This window comes from Mobula birostris, chromosome X (assembly GCF_030028105.1).
Source record: "Mobula birostris isolate sMobBir1 chromosome X, sMobBir1.hap1, whole genome shotgun sequence".
Lineage (NCBI taxonomy): Eukaryota > Metazoa > Chordata > Chondrichthyes > Myliobatiformes > Myliobatidae > Mobula > Mobula birostris.
Window position 1 is genome coordinate 4,174,751 of NC_092402.1, and position 22,121 is coordinate 4,196,871.

The following is a 22,121-nucleotide window of genomic DNA, read 5'->3' on the forward strand; positions in this document are numbered from 1 at the left end:
GGATGTGGAGAGGATGTTTCCTATAGTGGGGGAGTCTAGGACCAGAGGACACAGATAGAGTGGATGCGGAGAGGATGTTTCCTATAGTGGGGGAGTCTAGGACCAGAGGACACAGATAGAGTGGTTGTGGAGAGGATGTTTCCTATAGTGGGGGAGTCTAGGACCAGAGGACACAGATAGAGTGGTTGTGGAGAGGATGTTCCCTATAGTGGGGGGTCTAGGACCAGAGGGCAGCTGAGCAGAAGAAAGTGCAGTGTGCAATTAGTGGATATGATGAATCGAGCCAAGGGGAACCTGACAAACCAATTGTCTTTGTTTCTGCCCATTTTGTGGACTCTAATCTGACTCCTGCTCTGCGACACTCTAATCAGAGCAACTGAATGTGGAGACAGGGAACTTCAGGTAATGACCTGCTAGACCCGAGACCATTCTCAGAGGAGTAGCTACCTATGATGTAAAATGCCAGAGCTACCAAACAAGCAATCTGTAATCTCGTTAGACTCTGTCTGGGCCGCCTCATTTAGCTGGTTTGGACCAGTGAGAGTTGACAGACACAGATACACAAAGCTGGACTGGGCAGAACCATGGATCAATGTTGGTTGTAGCCCTGGACGAGAACCAGTAAGAAGGCGAAGCAGGTAGGTCAGGTGACCTTGAGCCAGTGGGATGGCGTCGAGAGTCAAGCGCTCAAAATGTGCAGGGGCGGTCACTCCCCAGCGACCAGAGACCAACCATCGCGGATAAGGAGCACCCCACGACACGTGGGGATCGGGACCACGAGGAGTGCCTGGCCAGCACAGGCTCCTTTCACAGGTAATTCCTTTTCTCTTCATTTAACCGTTCATGGAGTGTCCGGGTTTCTAGTCGTGTGCACACAGGCAGATCGTTTGTGATCCCACATGCTTTTGTTTTTTGTTTAGTTGAAACAATAAAACTTGCTTGTCGGTAAATACGGATTCTCTGTGCCTCACAGATCGTTATTGGAAGGGGTGATTCTTGTAACAGGACACAACCTCAGAATAGAACGACGTCCATTTGGAATGGAGGTGAGGAGGAATTTCTTTAGCCAGAGGGTGGAGAATCTGTGGAGTTCATTGCCCCAGGTGGCCGCGGAGGCCAAGTCATTGGCTACATTTAAGATAGAGATTGATAGCTTCTTGATTGATCAGGGTAGGAGACGGGGATGAGAGGGATGATGAAATGGTGGAACAGACATGATGGACCAAACAGCCTAACTATGCACATATATCTATGGTCTTATGGTCACTGTATGTGGCTGGCTAAAGGTCACAGGGTGTGGACGGCCAAGGCAACTGTGTGTGGATGGCCAGGCTTGTCGGTCTGGTCAGTCGAGGTCACTGTGTGTGGACGGTCAAGGTCATCGATCTGGCCAGTCGAGGTTACTGTGTGTGGACGGTCAAGGTCATCGGTCTGGTCAGTCAAGGTCACTGTGTGTGGATGGTCAAGGTCATCGGTCTGGTCAGTCGAGGTCACTGTGTGTGGATGGTCAAGGTCATCGGTCTGGTCAGTCGAGGTCACTGTGTGTGGACAGTCAAGGTCATTGGTCTGGTCAGTCAAGGTCACTGTGTGTGGATGGTCAAGGTCATCGGTCTGGTCACTCGAGGTCACTGTGTGTGGACGGTCAAGGTCATTGGTCTGGTCAGTCGAGGTCACTGTGTGTGGACAGTCAAGGTCATTGGTCTGGTCAGTCGAGGTCACTGTGTGTGGACAGTCAAGGTCATCGATCTGGTAGTCAAGGTCACTGTGTGAGGACGGTCAAGGTCATCGATCTGGCCAGTCGAGGTTACTGTGTGTGGACAGTCAAGGTCATCGGTCTGGTCAGTCAAGGTCACTGTGTGTGGACGGTCAAGGTCATCGGTCTGGTCAGTCAAGGTTACTGCGTGTGGACAGTCAAGGACAGTCAAGGTCATCGGTCTGGTCAGTCGAGGTCACTGTGTGTGGACAGTCAAGGTCATCGGTCTGGTCAGTCAAGGTCACTGTGTGTGGACGGTCAAGGTCATCGGTCTGGTCAGTCGAGGTCACTGTGTGTGGACGGTCAAGGTCATCGATCTGGTCAGTCAAGGTCACTGTGTGTGGACGGTCAAGGTCATCGGTCTGGTCAGTCAAGCTCACTGTGTGTGGACGGTCAAGGTCATCGGTCTGGTCAGTCAAGGTTACTGTGTGAGGACGGTCAAGGTCATCGATCTGGCCAGTCGAGGTTACTGCGTGTGGACAGTCAAGGACAGTCAAGGTCATCGGTCTGGTCAGTCAAGCTCACTGTGTGAGGACGGTCAAGGTCATCGATCTGGCCAGTCGAGGTTACTGCGTGTGGACAGTCAAGGACAGTCAAGGTCATCGGTCTGGTCAGTCGAGGTCACTGTGTGTGGACGGTCAAGGTCATCGGTCTGGTCAGTCAAGGTTACTGTGTGAGGACGGTCAAGGTCATCGATCTGGTAGTCAAGCTCACTGTGTGAGGACGGTCAAGGTCATCGATCTGGCCAGTCGAGGTTACTGCGTGTGGACAGTCAAGGACAGTCAAGGTCATCGGTCTGGTCAGTCAAGCTCACTGTGTGAGGACGGTCAAGGTCATCGATCTGGCCAGTCGAGGTTACTGCGTGTGGACAGTCAAGGACAGTCAAGGTCATCGGTCTGGTCAGTCGAGGTCACTGTGTGTGGACGGTCAAGGTCATCGGTCTGGTCAGTCAAGGTTACTGTGTGAGGACGGTCAAGGTCATCGATCTGGTAGTCAAGCTCACTGTGTGAGGACGGTCAAGGTCATCGATCTGGCCAGTCGAGGTTACTGCGTGTGGACAGTCAAGGTCATCGGTCTGGTCAGTCAAGGTTACTGCGTGTGGACAGTCAAGGACAGTCAAGGTCATCGGTCTGGTCAGTCGAGGTCACTGTGTGTGGACGGTCAAGGTCATCGGTCTGGTCAGTTGAGGTCACTGTGTGTGGACGGTCAAGGTCATCGGTCTGGTCAGTCGAGGTCACTGTGTGTGGACAGTCAAGGTCATTGGTCTGGTCAGTTGAAGTCACTGTGTGTGGACAGTCAAGGTCATTGGTCTGGTCAGTCGAGGTCACTGTGTGTGGACGGTCAAGGTCATCGGTCTGGTCAGTTGAGGTCACTGTGTGTGGACGGTCAAGGTCATCGGTCTGGTCAGTCGAGGTCACTGTGTGTGGACAGTCAAGGTCATTGGTCTGGTCAGTCGAGGTCACTGTGTGTGGACTGTCAAGGTCATTGGACTGGTCAGTTGAAGTCACTGTGTGTGGACGGTTGGGTAAAGGTGACTGTGGGTATTAATAGGACGGTGGAAAGGCTTATTTGGGATGGAATGGGATTCATGGGGTTGTGTGATATTCAGAGGCTGGGGTTCATGGGGATGTACAGTATTCAGAGGCTGGGGTTCCTGCTGGTGGCTTATAATATTCAGTATCTGGGGTTCCTGGGGATGTGCAATACTCAGAGGTTGGGGTTCAAGGGGATATTTACTATTCAGTGTCCGGGGTTCCCAGGGTTGTGCAATACTCAGAGGCAGAGGTTCAAGGAACCCCAGGAACCCTGGGCACTGAATATTAATACCCCTATGAACCCCCCCCCCCCCCCCCTGAGTATTTAATATTCAGTGTTGGGGTTCCTTAGGCATGAGTGGGTTACTGGGGTAGGAGGGGTTGCTGAATTGCTGGGCATTACTTGGTGTGAGGAGCTTTCTGAGGTGGAGGGGTGGTAACTGGGGAGAGGGGCATCGGCGGAGCGAGGGTGTTGTTGGAGGAGGGGGGAGATTTACTGGATGGAGGACTCCTGGCAGAGCAGATGTAGACTAAACCACCCACGGTGTTTGAGGAGAGCTAACCTTCCGCAAAAATTTGCTGGCCAACCTTTCTCGATGTGCGACGGAGACCATACTGACGCACGGAACGACGGTGTGGTAGTCTAGCTGCGGCGAGAGAGATCACAAAGGATTCCAATGGGTGATCAGGGTTAGACATTGCTGGCCAACTTTTATCGATGTGCGCTGGAGACCATACTAACATACGGGGTGACAGTGTGTTACTCTCCCTGCAGTAAGTCCGATCGCAAAGCCCCCCCAACGAGTGATTAGGACCGCCCGGCACGTCACTGGGTCTCAACTACCGGACCTGGAGACAAACTATAGCTCCCAATGCTCGTAACGTTCATTAAAGACTCCATCCCATCCCGGGCACTGTCTGTTCAATCTCCTGCCATCTGGTCAGGGACACAGAAACATCGCGGCCGAGACGGTGAGAGTGAAGAGCAATTGCTTCCCGGGGGCTGTTGTGCAGCTGAATAATCCTACACCCCAGCTTGCCAGTGGCCTTGGAGTGTTAGAGACTATCAAAGTCACTCGTCGCGTATCAATACGGGAATTGTAGTTTTTAATGAAACCGTGCTGCATGCATTGTAAATATCTGTTTTGCACGGAGTAGCACCACAATCTCGTTGTTTTCAGAAACGACGATTAAAAGGGTCGGAGGTCACTGTCCACGGGCGGACGGAGTTCGAGCCGTCGCTCTCCCCGACGCTGATGGCAGGATGTTTTTGAAATTTATGGGATTATTGGTGTGGACTGTAGTTTATGTTGCTCTCCTCCAGTTTCCTGTGTTTTTCTCTCTTGCCGATTGGGGATTTGGGGACTTGATGTCTTTGCGGGTGATATTTTAGTTTTTGTGTGAGGGAGGGGTTGGGGATTCGGGGGGCTGATGTTTTTATTGACATTTTTCCGTGTTGGGGGGTGGGATCTGTTAAATTTTCTGTTCGCGGGAGGGGGTTGAGGGGTCTTGATGTTCCCGTTGCCATTTTTTTTCCCTCCTTGTGGGCGATATCTTAGTTCTTTTGCGAGGGAGGGGGTTGGAGGTTTGGGGGTCTGATGTTCTCGCTGCCCTTTTATGGGTGGGCGATCTGTTACTTTTTTGTGCGAGGGAGGGGGTTGGAGGTTTGCGAGTTTTGGGGTTTCTTCTTCTTTCTCGTGCGGCGGGGGGGGGGGTTGGGTTTATTTTTTTCTCTTTCAACGACCTCCGTGGTTTTTCTGTACTTCATGACTATCTGGAGAAGACGAGTCTCAGAGTTATATTCTGCGTACGTACTTCCTTAATAAAATGACCCCTTGAACCTTTACTCTATTCGGATAAAGTGGTTAAGGCGTCGGTCTAGTGATCTGAAGGTCGTGAGTTCGAGCCTTGGCTGAGGCAGCGTGTTGTGTCCTTGAGGAAGGCACTTAACCACACATTGCTCTGCGAGGACACCGGTGCCAAGCTGTATGGGTCCTAATGCCCTTCCCTTGGACAACATCAGTGTCGTGGAGAGGGGAGACTTGCAGCATGGGCTTCCATACAACCTTGCCCAGGCCTGCGCCCTGGAAACCTTCCAAGGCGCAAATCCATGTTCTCAACAAGACTTACGGATGCCCATATATCCGGAATGAAGCTGTGAATTAAATCTCTACATTTAATTTCAAGTTGAACAATTTTATTAAATCTTTGAAATACAATCTATAAAGTGATGTTGAATCAGTGTTATTCATCTGGATACATTCTTTAATCTTTTTAAAACAACATAGTGTTATCTGAAGTATTCATAATAATATAGAAACATAAGATAATTATTTATTATAACTTGTAATGAAGGGAATATTTAAAAAATACGGGTTGACGGCAAATTTAAACCAGACTGAAGTCAGTTATTAAATAATTATCTTCTTTATTAACCGTGGTGTTAGTGAGCTTAACTTTGATTGTCGGTGTGAAGCTGAAAGCAACAAGTTGCGTTGGGGAGATTGATGCTTTGAGATTGCTGGTTCCGAGGTAGTGTTTGGTAACGGAGAGAAGGAGGTGGGGAGGTGGGAGAGAGTTGAAGGACAGGGATATGGAGAGGGCAAGTGCAAGCAGGCTGGACCCACTGGGGTTGGGTGGGATGCCAACTAGAGGTCGTGGGTTAAGGGTGAAAGCTGAGAAGTTTAAGGGGGGGCGTGGGGGAAAATGTCTTCACTCAGAGGGGCAGAATGAGCTGCCAGCACAAGTGGTGCACACGAGCTGGATTTCAACGTTTCGGAGAAGTCTGGATAGGGACACAGATGGGAGGGGTGTGGTCCCAGTGCAAGTCGGTGGGAGCAGGCTGTTTCGACTGTTTCGGCTACGGACTAGATGGGCCGAAGGGCCGGTTTCCGTGCCGAGCTTCTCTGTGGCAGGTGCTGGGACCACTCCCATGTGTGAGATGTGTTAAGGACCCGGACCTCCGGGTGAACGTCTCAAAGTTCACAAATGATTCTCTGTTCCCTTCCCACCTACATCCGTGACACTTTGACTATGAGACAGAGAAGCGGATATACACCATTCAGCCCATCAAGTCTGCTCCGCTGTTCCTCCTCTGGCTAAAGAAATTCCTCCTCATCTCTGTTCTGAGGCTCTATCTGTGTCCTCTGGTCCTAGACTCCCCGACTATAGGAAACATTCTCTCCACATCCACTATCTGTGTCTTCTGGTCTGAGAGTCCCCGACTATAGGAAACATCCTCTCCACATCCACTCTATCCGTGTCCTCTGGTCCTAGACTCCCCCACTATAGGAAACATCCTCTCCACATCCACTCTATCTGTCTCCTGTAAAAAAATTCCTTCCTCTCTGCCACAGGGAGAGGCGTCCCATCCTCGGGCATCTGCCCGCCACAGAGGAGTCCGGCGAGCTGCCCCAGTATGGCTGATGGGCCTCATGAGAAGAAGAAATGGAAAAAATCCTCTTCCTGGCACTTAACCCTGGGAGAAGGACAAGTACTACACCTCGTCCCTCAGCACCGTCCGGGACCCCAGCAGGAATGGTGAGGCTTCTCATAACCACAAGAGGAGAGGGGTCCTGATGGAAGATCTCAGCTCAGAATGTCGACTCTTCACCCCTCTCCGCAAAAGCTGCCTGACCTGCTGAGTCCTTCCCGCATCGTGTTGCCCAGTTTCGAAATGGAAACCGTTTTGGACACCGCACACACTCCCTGGAGCAGAAATGGAGATGTCCCACCCTGGCCCCGACCCTCAAACACACCTTGCTCACAGGTGTCACTGGGCACCGAATCTGTCTGCAGGGAAACAGACACTGACAGGTGAAATCTGGGGTGGGAATTGGATCCAGACCCACGGGCAATATTCCCGCTAATTTTTTTTTTCAAACATCTGTGCTCTGAGATGCAGCCTGAAAACCGCGGGGCACTTGAATAAAATAGTACATAAAAGAAAATTTCAGCTGCGTTGGCAACGAAGGCTACGTGCACGGGAGCATTTCAGTCGCTGCGTGGCAGTGAAGCTTGGAGGGAACTGCGCCCCAAGGCTGGGGCAGTGAGGGTGGACTCCAGCGTTGCCTGTCGGCCCGGTCACCTCCTCCGAGTTTCCAGGATGCTCTTGGCCACCAGATCGATGATAAGGTGAGCTGAGTTCTCATGCTCCAACTCCGCAAAGACGTGGCACACGTTCTCTGACGTGCTGCCCTGCTTTTGGGCCACGAATGCAAAGATCCTGAAAATTAAAAAAAAAATCTCATTCCATATCCCAGAGCAAACTCGCCCAGCAACCACCTGAGGTGTAAACTTGGGCGACAGACAAATACTTGTGGGGTGGGAGGTGGTGGTGGACTGCTAGGGTGGTGTGGTGAGGAGGGAAGAGAGAAGTGGGGGGGGGTGTTAGGGAGCAGGGAGATGGAAGTCGAGATGGGAGAAGCAGAGGGAGAGATGGACGGGGAAGATGGGAGGAGGCTGAGTGGGGAGGAGATGGAGGGGAGAGAGGCGGGGGAAGAGAGAGGGAGACGGGGGAAGAGAGAGAGAGAGATGGGTGGAGAGAGGTGGGGAGGGAGCTGGGGGAGGGAGGGGGAGGGGAGAAGGGGGAGAGAGAGAGGGTGAGAGGGGGAGAGAGGGGAGAGGGGAGAGAGAGAGACGGGGAAGACAGGGGAGAGAGGGGGAAAGGGAGGGGGAGAGGGGGGAGAGGGGGGGAGGGGGAGAGAGAGATGGGGATGAGAGAGAGACGGGCAAGAGAGGGGGGAGAGAGAGGGGAAAGGGAGGGGGAGAGAGGGGGAGAGAGGGGAGAGAGGGGGAGAGAGGGGAGAGAGGGGGAGGGGGGAGAGAAGAGGAGAGGGGGAGAGAGGAGGAGAGGGGGGAGGGAGGAGGAGAGGGAGGAGAGAGGAGGTGAGGGGGGAGAGAGGGGAGAGAGGGGGAGAGAGAGAGATGGGGTTGAGAGAGATGGGGAGAGAGAGATGGGGAAGAGAGAATGTGTGAATATGGGAGTTGGGGTGAGGTGATGGGCATGTAGGGGTTCGGGGGGGGGGAGTTGAAGTGAGGATGGGTCCAGGGGAATTGGGGTATAGTTGAAGTGGGAGTTGAGGAGAGGTGATGGGTATGGGTGAGTTGGGGGTTGGGAATTGAAGAGAGGTGTGGGTACTATGGGAGAATTACAGAACATCGCTCCCACTACAAATGGGTGCTCACCTTGATGGCTCGTTGTCCTTCCGCCACCTGTAACGAGAAGGAAGGAGTCACATTTCCTGGTGTTAACATCCCCTGCACCCACAGGCTCAGCCCCGAGGTTACCGCCAGGTCCCCCATCCCAGGCCAGAGCAAGACCACACACAGTGCCGGGGCTGGGTCTAATGACTCTTTGTTTGGACCTGTCCAGGCAGGGGGAGGGCAGCCGTGGCCCCTGGTGCTCTTTCTTGGCCTGACTAGTAAACCAGACCCAGTATTGGGGAAGTCTAGGACACACCAAATATTGAAAGGCCTGGATAGAGTGGATGTGGAGAGGATGTTTCTTATTGTGGGGGAGACTAGGACCAGAGGACACAGATAGAGTGGATGTGGAGAGGATGTTTCTGATTGTGGGGGAGTCTAGGACCAGAGGACACAGATAGAGTGGATGTGGAGAGGATGTTTCCTATAGTGGGGGAGTCTAGGACCAGAGGACCCAGATAGAGTGGATGTGGAGAGGATGTTTCCTATAGAGGGGGAGTCTAGGACCAGAGGGCACAGATAGAGTGGATGTGGAGAGGATGTTTCCTATAGTCGGGGAGTCTAGGACCAGAGGGCACAGATAGAGTGGATGTGGAGAGGATGTTTCCTATAGTGGGGGAGTCTAGGACCAGAGGGCACAGATAGAGTGGATGTGGAGAGGATGTTTCCTATAGTGGGGGGAGTCTAGGACCAGAGGGAACGGTCCTCTGACGTTCATCTAAAACTGAGATGAAGAGAATTTTCATTAGCCAGAGGGTGGTGAATCTGGAATTCGTTGCCACAGACGGCTGCGGAGGCCGAGTCATTGGGTGTGTTTAAGGTGGAGGTTGACAGGTTGTTGATTAGTCAGGGTGTCAAAGGTTATGGGGAGAAGGCAGGAGAATGGGGGTTGAGTGGGACAGTAAATCAGCCATGTTAGCATGGTGGAGCAGACTCAATGGGCTGAATGGCCTAATTCTGGCCCTATGTTTTATGGTCTTACAGAAACCGGTCTTGGCCAAATTAGTAAAAGTATCCAAGAAAGTGGGAGGTGCAGTTCTGGTGGCTGAATTTATAAACATGTTACAGGGAGCGGCAGGAACAGAATTCTGAACTTTAGCCATCAGGAAGTTTTCAGCTTGAGACGTCGGCTGTTTAATCCTCTCCATAGATGCTGCCGACTCGCTGAGCTCCTCCAGCACTGTGTGTGTGTGGGTGTAGACCTACTCTCGGGTCTAAAGAGGAGGGGGATTCTGCAGAGGCTGGAAATCCAGAGCAACACACACACACACAATGCTGGAGGAACTCAGCAGGTCGGGCAGAGTCTACGGAGAGGGATAAACAGTTAGAATTCCGGGCCGAGTCCCTTCCCCTCCTGTGTTTACGACAAGCCACCCCATCCCTGCTGGGGTCTGAGGGAGGAGACGGTAGCGGCACTCGTCCCGCTCCGGTGCGGGGTGGGGGGTGGGGGGTTAAGTGACAGGAGGGAGATTACTCTTGTCCTGAAGCCCGTCACCCCAAATGGGGCAAAGGTAGCCGACTGCAACTTGCCCCAGTCCTCTGTCCTGGGCTGTTAGAAGTTTCATCAACTCCCCCCCCCCCCTCCCCACGTCCCCGGACCCCTTGCTTAATGGCGTCGGGTCCATTAAAGGCACGAGGAAGGGAAACTGCTCCCAGTTTACGTGGCGAGGCTGAAAGACGGGGCGCTTCGCGAGGTGAGCCCGCTGGCTCCCCAGCAGCGGAGGTCGGCCTTCTCGTACGGCCGCGGCCCACCCACACCCCCCGCGCACGTCCCCGCAACATCCGATGGACCACCCACCCACCCGCTTACCGGCGCTGCAAGGGATCCAGACCGCAGTGGCTGATGGAACCGGCTTGATAGTGTCGTCTGAAGAACAGCCTGCAGAGAGAGGTAGGGGTGAAAGGTTCAGTCTCAAGGCCCTTCGGCCCGTCGTGCCATGCTGACCCCTTTGACCTGCCCTAAGGTCCACCTAGCGAGTGGCAGGGCGGTGATAGGTCCCTACCATAGGAGGTGTGAGGCGCTCCTCCCCTCCGCTAGCCCGCAGGTTACCCTCGGGGCGAGCTGTAGCACCTGCTTAGACCCCCCTCTACCGATCAGGGTCAAGTGAAGAGCAGGTGGTGGACGCTCGTACGAGCAGCCGGTGCAGATCACAAGTCCTGGTGATGAGACCAGGCAGGCAAGCTCTGAAGAGTATTAACACAATAACGCAAGAGAGTTGCAAGACACCGGGATTCCTGGGGTGGGAGGGGGCGAGCAGGGGAAAGGGGGGCGTGGCCCTGTAGAGTGGGCGGGACTCTGTTGGGGGGAGTGGGCGTGGCTCTGCTGGGGAGTGGGGGCGGAGCAGCTGGAAGTAGAGGGGGCGTGTTCCTGTGGGGGAAAGGAGGCGGGGCCCAGATACAGAGGCGGGGTCCTGCCAGGAAGGCAGGGTGGGGGGCGAGGGGGCCCAGCGAGGAGAGCTGGCGGAGCCTGGAGCCGGGTTAGCGGACCAGCCGGGAGAAAGTGGGTCCAGGGATTCGGAGGGGGTACAGCTACGTAGCAAAAGGGCAGGACCCTGGGGGAGATAGCAGTAGGGCTTAGAGCAACGGAGCCAAAGACGGGGCAGCAGGAACTGGGGGTAGGTGAGGTGGGCTTGGTTCTTCGAGAAGCAGATGTCTTCCTCAAGCCATTAACGTAATCCATAGCGTTAAGGTTGTCATTGTTTGATTAGCGTCCAGATTTTTGATTCTATTGTGAAATAACTTTTACACTTGGTTCTGCACATTGGCTGTTGGTCCACCTTCGTCCGGGTTAAAGTTAACATTGTCTGCTTCATGAAAGGGTTAACGTATGAGGATCATTTGATGGCTCTAGGCCTGCATTCACTGGAGTTTAGAAGAATTGGGGGCGGGGGCGGATTTCATTGAAGTTTATCTAATATTGAAAAGCCCAGATAGAGTGGATGTGGAGAGGATGTTTCCTATAGTGGGGGAGTCTAGGATCAGAGGACACAGATAGACTGGATGTGGAGAGGATGTTTCCTGTAGTGGGGGAGTCTAGGACCAGAGGACACAGATAGAGTGGATGTGGAGAGGATGTTTCCTACAGTGGGGGAGTCTAGGACCAGAGGACACAGATAGAGTGGATGTGGAGAGGATGTTTCCTATAGTGGGGGAGTCTAGGATCAGAGGACACAGACAGAGTGGATGTGGAGAGGATGTTTCCTACAGTGGGGGAGTCTAGGACCAGAGGACACAGATAGAGTGGAAGTGGAGAGGATGTTTCCTACAGTGGGGGAGTCTAGGACCAGAGGACACAGATAGAGTGGAAGTGGAGAGGATGTTTCCTACAGTGGGGGAGTCTAGGACCAGAGGACACAGACAGAGTGGATGTGGAGAGGATGTTTCCTACAGTGGGGGAGTCTAGGACCAGAGGACACAGACAGAGTGGATGTGGAGAGGATGTTTCCTACAGTGGGGGAGTCTAGGGCCAGAGGACACAGATAGAGTGGATGTGGAGAGGATGTTTCCTACAGTGGGGGAATCTAGGACCAGAGGACACAGATAGAGTGGATGTGGAGAGGATGTTTCCTATAGTGGGGGAATCTAGGACCAGAGGACACAGATAGAGTGGATGTTGAGAGGATGTTTCCTATAGTGGGGGAATCTAGGACCAGAGGACACAGATAGAGTGGATGTGGAGAGGATGTTTCCCATAGTGCGGGGGAGGGGGTCTAGGACCAGAGGGCACAGATAGGGTGGGTGTGGAGAGGATGTTTCCTATAGTGGGGGAGTCTGGGACCAGAGGGCACAGATAGAGTGGATGTGGAGAGGATGTTTCCTATAGTGGGGGAGTCTGGGACCAGAGGGCACAGATAGAGTGGATGTGGAGAGGATGTTTCCTATAGTGGGGGAGTCTAGGACCAGAGGACACAGATAGAGTGGATGTGGAGAGGATGTTTCCTATAGTGGGGGAGTCTAGGACCAGAGGGCACAGCCTCAGAATAGAGGGACATCCATTTAGAACAGAGATGAGGAGGAATTTCTTTAGCCAGAGGGTGATGAATCTGTGGAATTCATTTTCACAGATGGTTTTGGAGGTCAGGTCATTGGGTGTATTTAAATCGGAGGTTGATAGGTTTTTGATTAGTCAGGGTATCAAAGGTTTCAAGGAGAAGGCAGGAGATTGGGGTTGAGAGGGATATTAAATCAGCTGTGATGGAATGGTGGGGCAGACTCGATGGGCTGAATGGCCTCATTCCCCTCCTGTGTCTTATGTTTTGTTCATCTATGTGTAGTTTCTCAATTATTCTATTGTATTTCTGTGTTCTACTGTGACTGCCTGCACGAAGATGAATCTCAGGACTGTTTACAGCGTCAGACGCCTATTTTGAGAGTAAATTTACTTTGAACTTTGAACGATAATTCAGCAGTTGCTTTGTCTGCACAACGTATGCGTGACTCAGCCCGTACCTCTTCACTGATTTCTTTATCTAATCTGGTTCTGAGCTGTCAGCCGTGTAAAAATAAACGACGTACTCAAATTCCTTCGGTGCGTCTTTGCCTGCCCTGCTTGCTGGGACGAGCTGACCCCTGCCGGACCTGTACAGTCCTGTACAAAGGCACATATCCATCGCTGGGTTGCCTAAGACCTTTTCACAGCACTATACAGTATGCCATGAAATTTGTTTATTTTTTTTGTGTGGCGGCAGTACAGTGCCATCCTGTGCTAAAGTCTTTGGCGCATACGTATAGCTGGGGTGCCCTATACTGTACTGTGTTTGTCAACGTGGAGCGGAAAGCGAGGTTGTAAGTGCAGAGCAGAGGAGGTTGGGAATGGGAGAGGGTGGGGTGCCGCGGGAGGGGTGTGGGGACAGGTGGCAGAGAAGGAGTGTTAGGGGTGGGTGCAGGCACTACCAGAGCCCTCAGACTCTGGGCAACGGTCATTTGAACCCAAACAATCGGTTCATTGATCATTACAGAATGTCTCCCTTGTGCTTCCCGCTCCCTCCCCTCTCCCTTCCCCTTTTCCCAACCACGATTCCCCCTCTCCCTGACCCCCTTCCCCTCTCTCAGTCCACAATAGAGACCCAGATCAGAATCAGGTTTATCATCACTCACATGTTTCATGAAATTTGTGTTTGTTTTTGTGTGGCAGCGGTACAGTGCAATGCATAACATGACCACAGTACTGTGCTAAAGTCTTAGGCACCCCAGCTTTGGGTATGTGCCTAAGATTTTTTGCACAGTACTCTGTACTGAGAAATATCTATTTAAGTGAGATTTGCGTCTCATTCTTGACTTCCCAAGAGCCTTCTGATAGAATGGCGGAACGGGCCGAATAGCCTACTACAAGTTCTACCTCTTGCGATCTTAAAACAGGCCGAGCCCCGGCTGCTTACTTCCGTTTGCTATCCGTGAGGGTGATGCCCTGCTCCGTCACTTTGAAGTGGACGGTGGTAGCGTCGGGCAACGGCCCCTGTTCCAACACGTAGGAGGCGGCCTTCAGGACAGCCTGGGGGCCGGTCAGGGACTCCATGGTGACAGACTTCAGGTACAAGACGCACTGATCTGGGGGTGGGAGCAAGATTCAAGATTTAGGATCGTTTGACGTCATTCCCGGCGCAAAAGTGCAAAGCAGAACGAAATGATTGTTACTCCGGATCCGATGTAATGCAAGAAAAAACCACAGTAAGACAAAAAACACAAAAATAATAAAAAAAACACAATAATTATAAATACATAATTTAGCTTAAACACACAGATTGACTGTATGTCCATAAAGTGACGCTGGGCACAGGCGTGTCTGTACATGAGGTGACTCTGACAGGAAATGATAAACTAGTGGTGATTGGGGGTGTGGAGGGGTGGGTCAGTGGGTGTTTGGGGGTGTGGAGGGGTGGGTCAGTTGGTGATTGGGGGTGTGGAGGGGTGGGTCGGTGGGTGATTGGGTGTGTGGAGGGGTGGGTCGGTGGGTGATTGGTCACAGTTTGAGGATAGAGGGGAAGCCTTTTAGGACCGAGATTAGGAAAAACTTCTTCACACAGAGAGTGGTGAATCTGTGGAATTCTCTGCCACAGGAAACAGTTGAGGCCAGTTCATTGGCTATATTTAAGAGGGAGTTAGATATGGCCCTTGTGGCTATGGGGGTCAGGGGGTATGGAGGGAAGGCTGGTACAGGGTTCTGAGTTGGATGATCAGCCATGATCATACTGAATGGCGGTGCAGGCTCGAAGGGCTGAATGGCCTACTCCTGCACCTATTTTCTATGTTTCTATATGCTACTGGCCCCTTTTCCCGGCACCTTCCTGTATCTACGTTCTTGCAGGTTGGTGATGCCCTGGGCGGTCTGACGGGTGCACTAACACCACCAAATGCACCACGTCTCCATCCACCCCACAGGAACAACTCAGCCCTCCGCAACTGATAGCCCTCTCCTGCAACCAGCGGTTGAGGTATTGGTAAGGAACTCCGGGAGCTGGTCACTGCCCTGGTTCCTGTGGTTGCCACTCGGTCTGACGAGCCCCACTTGTCTGAAGCAACTAGCTTGAAGGCGCCAGTAACCCACCTTTGCCCCTTCTCCAGTCAATAGGAAAAGTTACACTGGGCTTCGTAACGAAGCCACTCGTGAAGGCCGGGAGCTATCTGAACTACACACCATTGGGACTGTTTAATAGGTAGTAGGAGGCCTAGATAGAGTGGATGTGGAGAGATGTTTCCTGTAGTGGGGGAGTCTAGGACCAGAGGACGCAGATAGAGTGGATGTGGAGAGGATGTTTCCTATAGTGGGGGAGTCTAGGACCAGAGGACACAGATAGAGTGGATGAGGAGAGGATGTTTCCTATAGTGGGGGAGTCTAGGACCAGAGGACACAGATAGAGTGGATATGGAGAGGATGTTTCCTGTAGTGGGGGGAGTTTGGGATCAGAGGACACAGATAGAGTGGATGTGGAGAGGATTTTTCCTATTGTGGGGGAGTCTAGGACCAGAGGGTACAGATAGAGTGGATGTGGAGAGGATGTTTCCTATGGTGGGTGGGGGGGGGGTGTCTAGGACCAGAGGACACAGATAGAGTGGATGTGGAGAGGATGAGATGATGTTTCCTATAGTGGGGGAGTCTAGGACCAGAGGGCACAGATAGAGTGGATGTGGAGATGATGTTTCCTATAGTGGGGGAGTCTAGGACCAGAGGGCACAGATAGAGTGGATGTGGAGAGGATGTTTCCTATGGTGGGGGAGTCTAGGACCAGAGGACACAGATAGAGTGGATGTGGAGAGGATGTTTCCTGTAGTGGGGGGAGTCTAGGACCAGAGGGCAGAGCCTCAGAATAAGGGGACGTTCATTTAGAACAGAGATGAGGAGGAATTTCTTTACCCAGAGGGTGGTGAATCTGTGGAATTAGTTGCCACAGATGGCTGTGGAGGTTCCTGATTAGTCAGGGCATCAAAGGTTACGGGAGACGGCAGGAGAATGGGGTCGAGAGGGATAATAAATCGGCCATGATGGAATGGGGGAGCAGGTTTGATGGGCCGAATGGCCTAATTCTCCTCCTCTGTCAATGGTCCCCAGGCGGTGTGGAGGGCCGTTCTGTTTCTGGGTGACGGGGTGGGCTCCACAGTGCGGACCGAGACGTTTGCGTTTTTGACGTCGGGCAGTGAGGGCGGGGTGCGATCGGCTGCTTCCTCGCCGGTGTCAAAGGGCCACCGCCACAGCGGCGTCTGTCAAGGACGTCGCTCACCCTCCCCCCCTCCCCACCCCCCCAGCACCCCCAGCCGCCCCCTGTTGCCGACTGACCTGCTCTTTGGTTCCTCGGGGGGGACACGTTGCCACCTGCCGACTCAGACCCGGCGCCTTCACCGTTACCCCGCAGACAGTCTGGAGAGCAGAAAGGCGGATAGTCAATGGGGAGGGGTCAACCTCACCACCTCCCCCACCCCCCACCCCCGAAGGTCGTCCCTCGGCCTGCCGACCACTTCCTCCCCTCAGCACCCGCCCTCACTTCCCACCGCCCTCCACTCCACCCCCACTGGACGGCCAAGAAATGGGGAGTGAACGAGAGGGTCCAAGCTCACTCCGACGCCCATCCTCTCCTGTCTAAAACTTTGGCAAACTTCCAGAGATGCGTGGAGGACAGTATGCCGGCCGGCTGCATCGCGGTCTGGTGTGGGAACGCCAATGTCCCTGATTGGAAAATCCTACAAAAAGCACTGGATACGGTCCAGTCCATCGGGGGTAAAGCCCCCCCCCCCCCGTCATCGGGGAGCACCCACCCTCCGCACAGCCCTCCCATTCCTCGGCCCTCCCCGCTGGAAGGCTCCCATCTCCAGGGCTTCTGCGTCCCAGGACAGAGCCCAGCCGCTCGGCCAAGCTGACTTGGCCATCGTCCTGGTAGCCGGATCTGGTCCGAACCGTGGGGTTAATTTCACTGACGCACCTTGTGAAATTTGTTCCTTTGCAGCAATAGTACAGAGCAATAATTTTTTTAAAAATATTATAAAGTGGGAGAAATATATTTTAAAAATAACTAAATAGTGAGGTAGTGTTCATGGGCTCGGTGTCCATTGAATGGCAGAGGGGAAGAAGCTGTTCCTGAATCGCTGAGTGTGTGTCTTCAGGCTCCTGTACCTCCTCCCTGATGGCAGAGGGGAAGAAGCTGTTCCTGAATCACTGAGTGTGTGTCTTCAGGCTCCTGTACCTCCTCCCTGATGGCAGAGGGGAAGAAGCTGTTCCTGAATCGCTGAGTGTGTGTCTTCAGGCTCCTGTACCTCCTCCCTGATGGCAGAGGGGAAGAAGCTGTTCCTGAATCGTTGAGTGTGTGTCTTCAGGCTCCTGTACCTCCTCCCTGATGGCAGAGGGGAAGAAGCTGTTCCTGAATCGCTGAGTGTGTGTCTTCAGACTCCTGTACCTCCCCCATGATCAATGAGAAGAAGGAAGGCAATGAAGCACCTGACCCCCACCTCAGGCCGGGCTGACCCACTCCCACCCAACACTGAGACCCCACCCAGTCCTATCCCGCGACAGTGCTGATCCTACCCGACCCCTGACCCACCCCCTCCACCATCCAGCCCTGACCTGACCTGACCGCGCCTACGCCCACGCCAGTGACTCACCCGTCCTCGGCAGGCGAAGCTTGTTCGGCAAGCTGATGGGAGTGATGCAATGCTGGTAGACAAACGCTGACAGGCTTCCTGTGGGGAGAGGTCTGTGGTTAGGGGTGGGTTCACAGCTCGCCACCACCACCCCTCCCAATCCCTCCCCTCCAAGCCCAGTGCCCCAGGCCCTGTGACCTGGGGTACACTGAGCGTCTAATTAAAATAATAACCAGCATCTTGCCAGCAAATATAGAGTCACCAGAGAGCAAGGCTGCTGTATCAGAGGGAAATGAGGAATTGCTACTTCCTGTGTTTCATAGAGACATGGCTCACTCTGGACACACCAGATATGTTGGTAAGACCCGGGGGCTTCTCGACACATGAATGGACCTGACTGCTGATTCAAAGAAAGCAAAAGATGGAAGTCTGCGTTTAATGATAGACGCCAGACACAGTGGCCTTGTCGCACTCTTGTTCCCCCCAGACCTGGAACAGCTCATGATTGAGAGCCAACCGTTCTAGTTCTCTTTAGTGATCCTGCCCACAGTTTATGTCCCACCGAAGGCCGATGCTGAGCAGGCTTCCCGAGGATTGATTAGCAAACAGGAAGCAGCCTACTGCAACGCCTTTCAAATCGGCGTTCGGAGGCTTCAGTCAGGTTGGCTTGAAGGTATCCCTGCCCAATTATCATCAGCGTCTCACCTGCAGGAGATTGAGTTGATATTTGACAGAGGTATATAAAAATCGAGGGGTATAGGCAGGGTAAATACTTTATCCCCCACTGAGGTTGGGTGAGACTACAACTGGAGGCCTTAGGTTAAAGGTGAAAGGTGAAATTCGAAGGGGAGCTCTGTAACTCTTTGGCACACAGTGATATGGATTCCATGTTTCGCAGCTGTCTGTGGAGAGGACGAATTGCAGGGTTTGTATACCGATCATAAACGCACTTTGAGTCCTTTTTGACTTTGTCACTGAGATTACGGCGTGGGGAGTGAGGCCCGAGACCACAAACGCATCGTCCCTCTCCCAGAGGCAGGAATGAACCGCCACTGAATAAAGCCCGTGGACGCTTGGAAGTCCAAGCGACAGGCGCACAAAATCCTGGAGGAACTCAGCAGGCCAGGCAGTGTCTACGGCAAAGAGGAAACAGTCGATGTTTCGGGCCGGGACCCCGCCCTGATGGAGGGTCTCGGCCCGAGGCGTTCGACTCTTTTTACTCTTTCCTACGGGCGCTGCCCAGCCTGCTGAGTTCCTCCAGCGTTTTGTGCGCGGCACTGAATAAGCTTGACCAACCACTCACCAAAGTAAGGCTCCTGGGGCCCTCCTTTCAGACACACTCCTTTCCGAGAGAACTCGATGAGGAAATGCCGGACCGAGTCGGCTGGGGAGTATCCTTTAAAGAAGGAATAACTGGGTGAGACACCAGAACTCAAAGGGTCACCAACGCCGTGCATCTTCACCCACCACAAACCGCCCCAAGCCCAGCTGCCAGAGGAGGAGCGTTGGCCGTGGGGCTAGCAAACTCACCCTCGCCATCCCATAAAAGCCCACTGCTACTGAAACACCAACAGAAGCTCCAAAGACCTCGTCCCTGGGAGAGGAAGGATACACCAAGAAGATGTGAAGGTCTGGCCCAGGACAGAGGGTTGTGGCGAGCTGCTGTGGGCGGATGCAGGGAGGATGGGCTTAGGTCAGTGCGCGGCGACCTTGATCCCCCACTCGGAGTGAAGCAACGCGTGAAGACGTACCCATCTTCCTCTCGGGGCCCTCGGGGCTGGACGAGACCTTCACTGCGAGGCCAAAGGACCCGACGTAGGAGGAACTCTCCCGGATGATGAAGGAACCGACCTCCTTGTCTTTCAACATCTCGATGACTGCAAGAGATGCAAGATCCGACTTCAGCAGCTGGAAGACTTTCAGCTGGGGTTCTCAGCAATAACCAACCACTCTGCGTAAGATCCAAACTCCCAGGAGCATCATTACACCAACTTTTTGTAGAACGGTACAGGTACTTCGGCCCACAATGTTGTGCTGACCCGTTATTTCTACTACAAGATGTATCTAACCCTTCCCTCCCACAGAGCACTCATTTTTCTATCATCCATTTGCCTATCTAAGAGTCTCTTAAATGTCCCTAATGTATCTGTCTCTACCACCACCCCTGGCAGGGTGTTCCACACACCCACCACTCTCTGTGTAAAAGACCTACCTCCCCGATACTTTCCTCCAGTCACCCTAAATTATGCCCCGTGTATTAGCCATTTTCACCCTGGGAAAAAGTCTCCAGCAGTCCACTCGATCTGTGCCTCTTATCCTCTTGTACACCTCTATCAAATCACCTCTCATCCTCCATCGCTCCAAAGAGAAAAGCCCGAGCTCGCTTGACCTATAAGATACACTCTGTAATCCAGGCAGCATCCTGGTGAATCTCCTGTGCACCCTCCCTAATCCAGGCAGCATCCTGGTGAATCTCCTCTGCATCCTCTCTAATCCAGGCAGCATCCTGGTGAATCTCCTCTGCACCCTCTCTAATCCAGGCAGCATCCTGGTGAATCTCCTCTGCACCCTCTCTAATCCAGGCAGCATCCTGGTGAATCTCCTCTGCACCCTCTGTAATCCAGGCAGCATCCTGGTAAATCTCCTCTGCACCCTCTCTAAAGTTTCCACATCCTTCTTATAATGAGGCGACCAGAAGTGAACACAACACTCCCAGTGTGGTCTAACCAGGGTTTTATAGAGCCAGAACATTACCTCACGGCTCTTGAACTCAGTGCCCTGACTAACGAAGGCCAACACACCGTACACCTTCTTAACCAGCCTATCAACTTGCGCGGCAACTTTGAGGGATCTGTGGACATGGGCCAGCCGATCCCTCTGACCCTCCACACTGCTCAGAATCTCACCATTAACCCCGGACCTTGCCTTCGAGTTCGACCTTCCAAAGTGAATCAGTTCACACTTTCCTGCCTAAAACTCCACCTACCCCTTCTCAGCCCAGCTCTGCATCCCGTCAACGCCGCTACAACCGCCTTCTACACGATACACAGGTTATGGTCTTAGCTCCTTCCACTCCCTGCTCCGAGGCAGTGATCATTAACGGTAGATCTGACTGCAGAACATGCCACATCTCGTCAGCGGGAACCATCCAACCGAGACCACAGGGAGTAACTGGCTCACAGTGCTCTCCAGCAGAATCAGATTATCTACTCTCCCTCTCCCTCTCGCCCTCGCACTCCTTTCCTCACTCCCTACCCCTCCTTTTCTCCCCCTCTCTCTCACTTCTTTGTCTCCATCTCCCCCTCTCTCCCCATCATACCTCTCTGTTCCCCCTCCATCTCCCCTATCCACCTCCCTCACCCCATCTCTCCTTCCCTCACCCCATCTCTCCCTCCTCTCTCTCCCCTCCCTCCCTCACCCCATCTCTTCCTCCCCTCCCTCCTCTCTCTCCCCCCTCTGTCCCTCACCCCATCTCTCTCTCCCTCACCCATGTCTCCCCCAACTCATCTCTCTCCCCTCCATCTCTCCCTCTCTCTCCCCATCCACCTCACCCCCTCACCCCATCTCACCTTCCTCTCTCTCCCCCTCTCTCTCCCTCCCTCCCCCTCGCTCTCCCTCCCTCCCTCTCTCTCCCCCTTGCTCTCTTCCTCAACCGAACCTATCTTTCACTCCTCTCTCTCTCCTCTCCCCTTCCCCTCCATCTCCCTCATCCCTCTCCCTCCCCCTCTTCCTCTCCCTCTTCTCCCCTCCCGCTCCTCCCTCTTTCTCTCTCACCCTTTCTTTCTCTTTACCCCCCCGTCTCTAGAATGCAATAGAATTCATTGTTCCTATGAAACTTACAACGTAAAGAGTTTATGTGCTAATTGACAGCACGTACACAGAACATTCTGCACATACATACAGACTCAGCATACAGAAAGGTGCCGGAGAAACGGCCAGTAACATCCCACCTGCCCTGCTCACAGACTGTCTGTCCCACTCCCATCAGGGAGGAGGATACGTAGCATTCATGCCAGGATCACCAGACTCAAGAACAGTGACTTTCCCCAAGTAGTGAGGCTGATCAACACCTCCACCCACCGACCCACCCCTCTGCACCCCCAATCACCCACTGAACCACCCCTCTACACCCCCAATCACCCACTGACCCACCCCTCCACACCCCCAATCACCCACTGACCTACCCCTCCACACCCCCAATCACCCACTGACCCACCCCTCCACACCCCCAATCGCCCACTGACCCACCCCTCCACACCCCCAACCACCCACTGACCACCCCTCCACACCCCCAATCACTCACTGACCCACTGCTCCACAGTCCCAATCACCCACTGACCCACCCCTCCACACCCCCAATCACCTACTGACCCACCCCTCCACACCCCCAATCACCCACTGACCCACCCCTCCACACTCCCAATCACTCACTGAATCACCGCTCCACACCCCCAACCACCCACTGACCCACCCCTCCACAGTCCCAATTACCAACTGACCCACCCCTCCACACCCCCAACCACCCACTGACCCACCCCTCATCACCCCCAATCACCCACTGA

The 22,121-nt window shown here is 53.5% G+C and overlaps 1 protein-coding gene across 1 annotated transcript in view; it reads right to left on the reverse strand.

Moving 5' to 3' along the window:
• Nucleotides 1-5,526: 5,526 nt before the first annotated feature.
• Nucleotides 5,527-22,121, reverse strand: part of LOC140191714 (tensin-4-like) — a 38,987-nt gene continuing 22,392 nt past the window's right edge. The window contains exons 8-15 of the mRNA XM_072249383.1: nt 19,311-19,436; nt 18,863-18,955; nt 17,581-17,658; nt 16,265-16,345; nt 13,872-14,040; nt 10,304-10,372; nt 8,476-8,502; nt 5,527-7,513 (exon numbers count right to left, since the gene is read on the reverse strand). Of these exons, the coding sequence (XP_072105484.1) occupies nt 7,372-7,513; nt 8,476-8,502; nt 10,304-10,372; nt 13,872-14,040; nt 16,265-16,345; nt 17,581-17,658; nt 18,863-18,955; nt 19,311-19,436 (785 nt within the window). The 3' untranslated portion in view covers nt 5,527-7,371. The remainder of the gene's footprint in view (nt 7,514-8,475; nt 8,503-10,303; nt 10,373-13,871; nt 14,041-16,264; nt 16,346-17,580; nt 17,659-18,862; nt 18,956-19,310; nt 19,437-22,121) is intronic.